This window comes from Lepidochelys kempii, chromosome 3 (assembly GCF_965140285.1).
Source record: "Lepidochelys kempii isolate rLepKem1 chromosome 3, rLepKem1.hap1, whole genome shotgun sequence".
Lineage (NCBI taxonomy): Eukaryota > Metazoa > Chordata > Testudines > Cheloniidae > Lepidochelys > Lepidochelys kempii.
In genome coordinates, this window is record NC_136382.1 from 156,548,168 (window position 1) to 156,560,421 (window position 12,254).

Here is a 12,254-nt window from a genome sequence, read left to right on the forward strand (position 1 = left end):
CAGTTGGAGTTGTTGCAACTCAGCAGTTCTGAAAGAAACCAAGCCCAAGGTGTCTCAGTTTGGGCATGCAACAATGGAGGCACCCAACATTAGCCAACACTTTGAAAAATATTGATCTTAGCAACTGAAGCAAACAGATGTTATCTATACCAAGTGTGACGGGGCAAGGCCAGATGGCTATAGAAAAGTAGTGGGAGCTAGATATATTAGCTCCAGGCTAAACAAATCCCTGGTACCAGGATAAGTGAAATGGCAGCTGCTCCAGGTCAATTAAGACACCTGGGGCCAATCAAGAACTTTCCAGACAGCAGGGAGAATGCTAGGTTGATTGGGACACCTGAAGCCAATCAGGGGCTGGCTGAAACTAGTTAAAAGCCTCTCAGCCAGTCAGGTGCATGTGCATGTCAGGAGCTGTGGAAGGAAGTTGTGCTGTTGGATAGGCTGAGTAGTAGACACCATATCAGGCACAAGGAAGGAGGCCCTGAGGTAAGGGTGAAGTGGAGCTTGAGGAAGTGAGGGCTGCTGTGGGGGAAGTAGCCCAGGGAATTGTACATGTCATGTTTCTAAAAGGTCAGCTACCATAGCCGATACTATTAGGGTCCCTGGGCTGGAGCCCAGAGTAGAGAGTGGTCCTGGGCTCCCCCCACCTTTGCCCCCTGATTAATCACTGAGACTGGGAGACAACAGAGACTGTGCAAGGAAGGATAACTTCTCCTCACCTCTCTCGGTGGCTTATGATGAAAATGGCTCAGTAGACTGTGACCCTTGTCTCTAGAGAGAAGGGTTACGTGGAAGGTCACAATGAGCCTCTGAGGCTAGCGAACTCTGCCAGGAAATGTGGGACCCACGGAGGCAAGAACAGAGCTTTTTCACACAAGATATAGATAACATGGAGATAATGATGCTGATCTTCCTATGAACTCTGTGGATAAGTGCAAAATACCATTAGTCTTTTCTCACCTCTTCTTTCTATAGCTGATTCACATGTGTACAGCTCACAGGCAGATCATGATTTCTCAAATAATGTTCACACAAGATGCACTGTGAACCAAGTGACCTGACTAAGTTCCGATACAATTCAAACACACTATGCAAAACAGATTTATCAATTGACTCTGATTTTTGAGCAATGTCTTTGCATTTGTAGAATAAAGTGTTCAAGTCTCCCACCACCCCTGGTGAAGGAGATATTTATTCCCCATTTTTACAGCTGGAAGAAATAGAGCCACAGCAAGGCAAGCAGGGAAAATGTATTAAGAGCATGCTGTGAATATTCATGCAAATAAAAAACCGAATGTGCTTTATCTATATTTGTGCCCCTTTTGTGTTTGCTTGCCATAATTTTAGTGCATGAGTTCACTGGCAGGAATGTTCATAGGAGCTGTGAGTTTTAAGCAATAGCAAAAGGAAATTTGCAGAAAGCAAAACTGAAATCAAACACATATATTTGCATCAGAAACTGATTTTAATGAGTGCTGCCCCAAGTGCAGACAAGAAAAGCCCCCATTTGCACTGGTTGAGCTTACTTTGGCTTTAAGCACTGGTAAATCCAACTGGTGCAAATTGTGGCTTTCCTTGGGGTTTGCACTGGTGCAGTTACAATGCCTGCCAGCCACTGACTACTGAACCCCAAGTCTAGACAAAGAGTCAGGAACTAGGGACGAACCACTTGCTCTACAAGGAAGCACTTCAGAAGCTGTGCTGCAAGGGGTTGATCCACTGAAGTTAATGGGCGTTTTACCATTGACTTAAGTGGGAACAAAATCAGGTCCCAGGTACCTCGCTGGGATTTAGGAGAATGACTGACAGACACTAATGAGAAGGTGATTGAACCCCCCTACCTCCTCCCTGCCCTTAGGGCAGCTGAATTCACTATTGCCCAACCCCAGATTTGTTGTTGGGAAGCAAATAGCAACAAATAGTAAAGTAAAGACAAAGGTACAAATATGAGTGAACTCCTGACACCACTGAAATCCTTGGCAAAACTCCTATTAACTTCAATAGGGACAGTATTATACCCACACAGTCCAGTTTTCATTCACACAAAGGCCAATTTAAAAAAATAATTTTGCATCCCTTTCTCTCTGCCAAAATGATGTAAAGGGCCTTAGTGTAAATGAGAATCAGGCCCATGGCAGCAGCACCCCGCAGCAGTACAGTTTAGTTGCTTGGAAAGTGTCAGTATTTCAATAGCTCTGCTAGGGACACCGCTATGTAGTGAATGCTGAGAAGACAGCTGTTGTTTCAGACATGACATGTGGCAAGTTAGTATAATTCCATGTGAAGACCACAGAGCAGGAGAAATGTGTCTCCCGGCCAGGGAGGGATAAGTTATGCATGTTATTTAAAAAAATATAATTGGAATTTTAAATCTATTTTATGAATGGAAGTACTTTGGCCTTTTGAGGAAGGCATGAGTCATTTTCATCCCACTGTGCCCCCTTTTTAATGAACATTTCCCACCTTAGCATATGTAAGTAGTAATTAATCACAGGAAGTTATTTTACAGGCATCACAGCTTATTAAATCTTCTGACTAGACTCCCAAGAAACCCACTTAACATTTGTAGACCAGGTGTCCTACTGTAAGTGTGCTGACTACCTGTGATGTTAATATGTGAGAGAATGTCTGCTCTAGTAATTAGAGCATAGTGGATTACCTGCGTAGCTGTAGATCCATTGGTCATGCTACTAGACCTCCTCTAAACTACCCTGCTCCATGCTGCCACCATGGTGTCTTCATGTCTGTTCACTGCATGTAGGGGGACATTCACTCCCTGCAAAGAGAGCCAGCACAAGGCCTATACACTACTTAAATCCCACTTATGTCCAGGCGTGTATTCACCCCAATTGCAGTGGAACTGACATGGATCAATCTTACACACAACCTGCATAAGTAATCTGTGGCCAGTCTCTGTGGCACCACAGAGCAGATGATTTAGGGTTGATTCAAGGAAGGGTTAGTAGCATGGCCAATGCATTCACAGCTATGCAGATCCACTCTAACTTCTAGACCACATACCCTATCATGACTACAGAAGGCATAAGTAGGTCTTTAGTGATGCATAGGTGATAAATAGACCTTCTATTAAGGGTGAAATTTCCATGTCCATGGAAGTGGGGCAGTAATTTAGCCCTGAGAATTTTTGCAGGCATATTTTGTGGAAGTTCCTGTAAACTTTATGGTTTGTCTACTGAACAACAATGGTTCTCTTAGTACCATCCTTTATTAATTTTTTCTCTCCCACCCCCACCACAATTCTGTGTGGAAACATCTCTTGGCAAGACTTGTTAAAAAGGGGGAGGGCTAACTCACTAAATAGCCTTGAGTGGGTGGGACAGTTAAAGAATAAAGCAAAGCCAAACACAGTTTAGCCACATCTGGCTCCCTCCCCATCTAATCAAAATTTAATCTCTGACCATTTGGCAAAAATATTTAATTATGTCTGTACAGGTGTGTCTACACTGCAATTATACCTGTGGTTGGCCCATGGCAGCTGACTCGAGCTTGCAGAGCTCCGGCTAAGGGGCTGTTTAGCTGCAGTGTAGATATTTGAGCTCAGGCTGGAGCTCAGGCTCGAGGACCCTGCAAAATGGGAGGGTCCCAGAGTTCAGGCTGCAGCCCAAGGCCAAATGTCTGCACCACAGTTAAACAGCTCTTTAGCCAGGGGTGACAAATTCTTCCTAAAAGTGGGGGGGGGCGAGGACCCCCCCTTCCATGACCATGCCCCTACCCCTTCTCTTCCCCCAAGGCCATGCCCCCCAGAGCAACTGGAAGCCAGAGCCAGGTTGGGGGGCCCAAGAGAAGCCCCCAGCCTGTGGCCCTGCCCCTGGGTCCCTCACCCAGGGCAGATGGAGGGTCCTCGGCTCCCTACAGCTGCCTGCACAGCTCTTACCAGTCTGGCCTGGGGTTGAGGCCCTGGGAGATGAACAGCTGCAGCTGGACCATGGAAAAAGCCACCCAGGCAACTCTGGAGATCCAGGGATCCTCCATCTGTCCTGTGGGATGGGGACATGGGTCAGGGACTGCTCTTGGGTGCCCCACCCCAGGCAGGTGGAGAGTCTGATGCAGCTCCCCGGGCTTCTTGGGCTGCTCCTACCTGTGTAGTGGTAGGAGTGGGAGGGCCATGACCTCTTAGCCCCCTGTGTTCCAGTGCCCCCACCTTTAGCCCGAGCCCCACAAGCTTGAGTCAACTGGGTGTCTAATTGCAGCATAGATATACCCTATATGAACTACAGTCCTGGGCATCTCCGTATTACGGTGAGGTAATGAAAACACATGAGCTATCTTGGTATAAAATCCAAGTGGAGCCAAGGCTCTGTAGTTTTTAACCATGGTCAACACTTTCCCATCACCTGGCAGGGACCTTGCCAAGCCACATCATGGTAAAAGCCTTTTCTTTGCTAGGCTTTCACACTGAGATCACTAATACATATTGATCTCCAGTAAAAACAAACAAAAAAAAACCCCACACCTTCCTATGGCCTTTTGTATTGTAAAACTTCTTAGGGTTTGCCACCTAACAGGGGCTAAACCTTCAGCTGCCTTTTCTTCACTAGGAGTGTAACACCAGTTAGCTAACATGGATTCGCTTAACACAGGTTAAAAATAACTTTATTCCTACTGAAGACAAGCCCAGACACTGCAGCTCCCATCACTGCTCAAATCAGTGGAGCAAAATTGTGGCGAAACCATGTCCCCAGTTTCAGGTAGGATCTTGGCCACAGCAACACTGAGCTGTGTAAGAAACTGCAAACAGGCAGCTGGGCAGAGGGGAGGAGGGAGCTGAGCAGAGGGAGATTGATAGTTTATTTCGGGTTAGGGGTTACTGGAATGGATTGAAGGACCAACAAGCCTTAATTGTTGAGACTAATATCTCGGGGCTTGCCCTCTAGCTCAGGCAGTGGTGGGTACCTCACCATGTAGCACAGAAACAGTCATTTTGTTGCATGAATGTGGAGCATGTTAACTCAGGCTCAACCAGGGCTTTCTTCTTAACCAGTGAAGACAACTCCTTTAGCAATCTCTTCACTGAGGGGAAAAAAGTTAACAAAACCAGCAAGATAACTAATCTGGGCTAGTTGTAACACTGTTAGGTCTCAGTGGAGACAGCAGAGAGTTTTACTATGATGTAGCTATGTGAGGTCAGCCACAGTGGGAGGGGGAGAGAATCCTAGCTAGCTACATCATAGTAAAAGCTACCTGTGTTTGGTCTCCATTAGGATTTTACAGCCAGATCAATGACCTGTTTTAGTTATCTCGCTGTAAGGAAAAGCTCCCTTTTTTTGGCAGGTCCGTTCAGACCAGGCTTTGAAAGCCCAGTCTGATTTCACTTATACCAGTGGAAATCTGAAGAGGGTCCCCTGAAGTTAGTTTCAACAGATTTAAACTGCTGGCCCATTTTTTCAGTTTATGAGCTCAGAGCTGGCTGCTTCAGCATTGCGCTTCAAGTCCCAGTAGTGACTTGTCTTTTCAGACTCTACACAAGTATAGTCTGCGGTCCATTAAATAAGCTGCCCAACTACTCTCCCTGGGACAAAGTCTTTGGCTGTGCTGCCCATTGGGGCTTATGTTCTTTCTGTAGACGACAATGAAAGAAAGCTAATATTGGGGCTTAAATAATTGTGGGTAATAAGAAGAAATCTCCTTTACTGAGGCAGAACAAAGAGCTTTTATCTGAGGGAGTGAGTTGCCCTTACCTAGCTTGCTTTCAGAGAACTGAGAGGTGGACGCAAGAATTTATGCTGCACTGTTTCATTAGAGCAGTATGAGTGCTAACAGAGCTGTTGTCCTCCCTACTGCTTTGACCTTTGCAATGCCAGTTCACGTTAGACTCCTTGGATTCAAAAGGATGAAGTTAATTAAGCCCCACTTTATATCCAACTGAAGGAGAATCAACGGCATGCTCATGCCTTATAGTTGTTCTGGGCATTTGCTCTCACTCTGTGTCCCTTCATCATATTAATGCCTCATTGTATTGGTATCAAGTGTATCAATGTTTTTGCTTCGTTGTGGTTGGTGATAGAAGAGAACCTGGAAACCACTTGTTTCACTCCATTGAGTTTTGCCTCCGTTATTACCAAATACATACCCTATTTCTCCACTTTATAGACCCGGATCCTGCACTGTTTAGGTCAGTGGCAGCATTGCCATTGACTTCCAGGAGATCAGGACTACACTATGGGTGAGTCGCTGGACTTCGAGTCCTTGTGTCTGAATGAAATAAACAAACTCAACCTGTTTAACAAAACAGCTGGATGCTTTCTACATAATCTTCCCCACCGCGATCATCCCCTGACACATTCTGTTCTACTTAAGCGTCCCAAAAATCAGACAAGAGGAAAAAGCTCCAACTCGGATTGATTTTTCTTTACAAACAATCAGGTGGGTGGAAAAGTGAGGAATGTAGCATTTTGCGCCCTACTGCTTCTTAGAGGGATACAGCCCATTCGTCAAAACCAGGATTAACCCCACAGCAAGTCTCTAGTTTCTTTCCCCTCTTACTTAATAGAAGGCGGCATTCTCTGGCCACTAGTCCCACTGGAGCTGGGGGAGATAGGAGAGCAGGGAAATCTCGAGCGAAGATGTTTAAGCAAGGCTATATTATTGAATCAGCAGGAAACCTCTCGTAGGGCTCCCGGGGTGTTCTGGGGCCAGCAGAGCGTGTGGTGGGAGACTTCCAGGGAGGATGCCCCAGGTATTTATTTTTGACCAAGGCCATTTGATGCAATCTAGTGCGGTCCCAACACAACACGCTCTTCAGACGTGTCTTTGAGGAACCAGAGCGACAGGTCCCCTTTGCAGAGCTAGTTTAGTCGTGCCCAGAGGGATGGTACTCTGGAGGCGCAAGGAAGCCCCCCCCCTGCCAACTCAGAAGGTGTAAACACGGGCTGTGGGGAGAGAACAAGGACTTGGATCCCGTCATGTTTTCCAAACTTTCCCTAGCCTCAGTGTAAGGGAGACGCTAAATGGGCAGAATAACTGTGGCCCGATCAGCCCCCAGCTCAAGGGGAAGTTCTCAGGGCTAGGTGGAAACATTGAGCTTATACGGGTGCAAGTCATAACGCCAGGGTCTGCGACGCAACTGCTTACCTCTCCTGGAGATCTGAAAGAGAAGGCGGGGCTGGGAGGCTCTGATCGCCGCGGATAAGCTGGTCTCCCTGCCCAGGAATGCCGCCTTCCTCTCGGGCATCAGCCGGATTCTCAGCCTTCCTTCTCCGGAGCGGATCCACCAGCTGAACAGCTCCGTGAGGTTAAACTCCAGCTCGCCCGCAGCTGGCTCTGCTTCTTCGCCCGCTGCCTGGGCCGGGTCCCAGGCGCAGCCATCCCGCAGGCTCCCCTCTCCCACCTCCAGCACCAGCTGCTTGGCTCGGCGGAGCTTCCGCACCGAGCCCCCTTTCAGCACCTTGGACAGGGCTCGAGCCCGGGCTGGCTGCTGCGGGGATCCGGCCCCGGGAAGCCAGGAGTTCGCCGCCCGAAGAAGGGGCGAGCACTCCAGCACCAGGCTGCAGCGCGCCCGGAGCCAGCCCACTGCTTCCCCTCCGCCCAGCAGCAGGTCCCGCAGGTAGGTCCGGAACAGGGAAGGGACGATGAAATCTACCGCCAGGCTCTTCCTCTGGAGCCGGGAGAAGCTGGGGGGTTCTCGCTGCAACGGCTGCCCAGACCGGGAGCCGGCGAGAGGGGTCCTCTCTTCCAAGCTCAGGGCTGGGGGGAAGGAGAGGAGAACGGTGGCCACAAAGAAGGGGGAAAGGCTGGCAGCTTTCATGTTAGCATGTGATGGGGGGAGAAGTCACTGGGTTCTAGGGGATCCCCCCGACTCAGTCACCAGCTGGATTCACGGGGGTTCCCGGGTGATCCTCCGACTTTCTCACTTGCAAGAGCTCAGGGGAGCCACTGGATCCCTCTACTCCGTCACCAGCAGGAGCTGCAGGGAGCCAGGGGAATCCCTGGATCGCCTCCCCTTCCAGGAGGTGCTGGGACTGCTCCCTCCCGCTCGGGCACCCCCGGGACCCACTGGATTCCTAGCAATGCCTCCTAGTGGATCACCAGCCAGATCCAGGTGAGCCGCTGTCCTCTCTCACTGGAGCCCGCCGCTGGCCGGATGCGTGTGTCCGAGCCCGATGTGCAGACGCGAAGGGACGGGTGTCTCTTCTCACACTCCTCCGCACATCTGCACTACACGGCCATTCACAAGGGCGGCTGAGCGACAGGCGTGTGGGCTGGCCCGCTCCCCACCCCCTCAGCAGCGCACACCTTCCCCAGCGGGCAGCCCCAGCTCGGCTGCTCCCCTGGAAGGCAGGGCTGTGTCTGGGGCCGGAGCTGTTCCCATCCCCGGCTAGTTGCAGGGAGTCTCTCGCGCGCCTCGGCTGCTCGCTGCGACACTTCTTCTTGCCCGACCCTTTGCAGGAGCAAACCCCAGGCTGCACTTCAGGAGCTGCCCAGCTCCTGTTCCCCGTTCCCCTCCCCTGTCACTGGCCGGAGACACCCTGCTCCAGCCCGGCGGGCTGCGCCTGCAGCGCTGAGCTGGCCCTGGCCTTGGACGGCTCCTGGTGGCTTTCTGGAGTGGCTGGCTGCTGGGGGGGAGACGGGACCGCAGTTTGCGGGGGTCCCTCTCAGTCTCAGCCCGGCTCTCCAGTGCCTCCCCTCAGCTCCCTTGGCCAGCTCCTGCTGGTTTTCTGGAGTAGCTGTAGCGGCTGGTGGGGCGGACGGGCTCAGCTACTGGGTCCCTCGGCCGGGTCCCTACGTCTCACTCCTCTGGGCACCTTGAACCATCCCATTGGTGGAGCCGCTGCGAGCGTCCGTGGAGGGAGGGGGCGGGAGGCTGGGTGAGGGGCTCAGCAGCTTCAGGCCCCTCCGGCAAGCTGCAGCCGCCCGGCGGTCTAGCGTGGCCGCCGCCGCCACTCCTGGCAGTCCCTGGTTCACAGCTGCCTGGCCCGCTCGCGGCTGCTGCGAGGGTTTTTTACAGGCTCCAACTACCCGCCACAAGCCAGGTATTACCCTGCCACCGCTGACGTCACGCCGGAGTCCTGCTCCCACCAGCCAATGGCGTGTCCAGGGGACATTATTATTCAAATGATCTGAGAGAGGGAGGAGGCTCAGGAGGGCGGGGGAGCGCCTTCATTGAGAAAAGCACTACGACCCCCGCTCCGTGTGACTGCTGGCGGGCTGTTGGAGGCAAACGAGGGCCTTTGGCGGGGAATTGGCAATAATGCACTTTCCCTGCCTATGCATCAAAAGATTGAGCGGATCAAGTACAAGCACAGCAAGTTCACGACTCGAAAGGAGGAGATCGGCGAGAAGAGGCGTTTAGTTCACCACCTCTGTGATCCGCACCGTTGCATTTCATCTGCGGAAATGACTTTTAATGACAAGAAATTGTACTGGGGTGGGAGGCGAACAGATTCCTCTAGTGCAGTGGTTCCCAAACTTTAACAAGCTGTGAACCCCTTCCGCTAAAATGTCAAGTCTGGCAAACCCTCTCCTAAAAATGAATATTTCCAGGGATTTTCTTCTTCACCTGAGTATAAATTATAAAAGCAGTAATCTTGGAAATATAGAATTTGTTTTTTATGACATGCTTATTACACACTAGGACAGCTCTGTCCACCATTAGGGAATTTTTTTCCCTAGAACCCCCTGTAACATTTCATGAACCCCAGTTTGGGAACCACTGCTCTAGTGAAGAAAGCAGTGCCATGTGGTCTACTGGAGCGAGTATGGGACTGGGGGTGGGAGGAGATCTGGGCTCTCTTCTCACTACTGCTACTAATTTCCTGTGTGACTTTAGGCAAGTGTCAGGTTGAGATTTTAAGGCAGGTGTTTTCAAAGGAGCCTAACCTCTGTGTCCCCATTTCCACACCTGTCAATAGAGTGCAAGCTCTTACTTTTCAGTCTTTAAAACATCTGTAAATGTAGCATTCATGCCTCCATAGCAGAGGGGCCCCCTATAAGACCCTCTATGCATCATGTGATGAGTAATAGCCTCTTCAATGGGCTGAATTTCACAGTGATGGTTATTTAGATTTATAAACAAGAGGGATTATTTGTAATTCACTTTGAGATCCTGGAAAGATTTAAATGTTGGAAAGAGGCTACTGGTCTTGTTTTGTAGGTTGACCCCTACATTGAAAGTAAGAGTTAAAAAAAGTTACTCACATCCACCCTAATTGAATTGGCCTCATTAGCACTGACCCTCCCCCCCCACACACACTTGGTAAGGCAACTCCCATCTTTTCATGTGCTGTATATTTATACCTGCCTACTGAATTTTCACTCCATGCATCTGATGAAGTGGGTTTTAGCCCACACCCAAATAAACTTGTTAGTCTCTAAGGTGCCACAAGGACTCCTCATTGTTTTTTTTATTAAATGTGTTTTTCAAAACTAGAAATGTCAGAATTTGACATTGTTTGGCTTCTTTTCTTTTCAGTTATTCCCCCACACACTTCATCTCCTATTTGTCCCCTTCCTCTCCTATTCCCCCCTCCCCCACCATGTTATTAAATGCAATAGAATGAATGATGTCCAGGGCTGTTTGAAAGAAAAGTGAAATATCCCTCCCCCACCTTCCATTCTCCTTTTTCCTACTCTAACTCCTCAAAAGTTGAAGACGTTTCCCATTGCATTCAGAAGGAAACACTGAAAAAAATTGGGGGGGAATCAGTTTGGAATTAAAATAATTTCAAAGATTTATGAAGCTATTTTCCTTTTTTTGGCCAGCTCTAAGTGTTATACTGTAAATAGCGTAATTATGTTTTTTGATAACCAAGTATTACTCATTTTACTGGAAGTTGTCTGCATGAATTACTTATTGCCCTGTGTTTCATACTTAATGCATGTAATTTTATAATCCAGGTATTACATAGTAGTTACAGTGTAATTATTCTGTCACATAGTTAGTTCTTTTGGCAATTTAAAAAAAAAAGTGTTAGTTACAGGTATTGCAAAGCATAATCACAGATTAACCATGCTATAATTGTAGCGCAAATAGAGGCTGTAATTTACAGCCACAGTATTATAAAAATATAATAAGCATCTTTTCTACACATGAGCTGAAGAACTAGGATCAGTCAGCATAGTAACACTCAGTTATATAATATTTTTAATACAAAAAGCATACTGGTGCCATATTCCAGTCTTAAGCCTTTAAACTCCCTTAACCAAAGCCTATTAAAGACAATGGCGGTCTTTCCATTGACCTCAGTGGGCCCTACAATCCCCACAGCTTGTAACTTTCACTGTTTTAGGTTTCATTAGACTCACCCAACATGTGACTTACAATTGCTTACCCATCACTTCTGAATTTGGCTTGTAGTATTTTAGGGCCTGATGATGCATCCATTAGAGTAATTAGCAAAGCTCATATCAGGCTTTTGCCATAAAAAGATTTTTTTAAAAAATGTGTACCTTAATACATTCAAAAAGATGCAAGCACATAAAACTATTCTGGTTGGGTTTCCCCCTCCCCCACCCCCTATTCAGCATCCTCTTATAAAGTAGCTGCTAGAATCACTTTAATGTCTGCATTAGTGAGACTTGAAAAATCGATCCTCAAACTTGTCCCATTCCACCAAATTATTTTAGTCACCTGTCATCTTAGTCACACCGAGTGCTATACACTAGCAAGTTTCTTACAAAAATGGCAATTGGAGAAAATGAAATACAATGCAGTGGAAGAAAATGTTCTAAAAGTCTCGTTGACTAGTTTATTATAGGCTGTTTGCTTGCTTGCGTGAATCAGATTTCCATCAAATAAAGATTCCACTAGGGGACTTTTATAGCTTTCATTCCGCATGTGACAGATATGGAAATTTCCTGTCATGTCCTGCACAAGCCTTATTGAATTAAGTTAATCTTAAGAGTTGATTATATTAAAAAATGCAAATATTTATGCATTATTGGGGGATTGCATCTAGCATCTCTAAGGGGGTTACATGGCCCATGTAAACCATGGGAAGCAGTATGAGCTCAAAAGGAATATTTGAAACAATGGGCCAGATAAGAATGAACTTATATACTTAAATAGGTTCCCAGGAAATATCTGGGGGGATGAATATGCAAATGTACCCCATCCAATTATGCAAGAGCTCTGCCTTTTGAAGCATCATCCTGAGGAGGGGACCTTTGTCTGCTGATTGCCTGTTAGGAGAGGACAAGATCAAAGGCCCAAATCATATAAAGGAGGGACTCTAAGGTTCATGAGGGTTCTTGTTCTGAAAAAGATGTAATGAATTTATAACCACAAACGAAAATCC

At 47.9% G+C, this 12,254-nt stretch overlaps 1 protein-coding gene across 1 annotated transcript in view; it reads right to left on the reverse strand.

Annotated features, from left to right (window-relative positions):
- Nucleotides 1-7,765, reverse strand: part of ALK (ALK receptor tyrosine kinase) — a 538,912-nt gene extending 531,147 nt beyond the window's left edge. The window contains exon 1 of the mRNA XM_073336696.2: nt 7,093-7,765. Coding sequence (XP_073192797.1) covers nt 7,093-7,765 — 673 coding nt within the window. The remainder of the gene's footprint in view (nt 1-7,092) is intronic.
- Between the last annotated feature and the right edge of the window lie 4,489 nt (nt 7,766-12,254).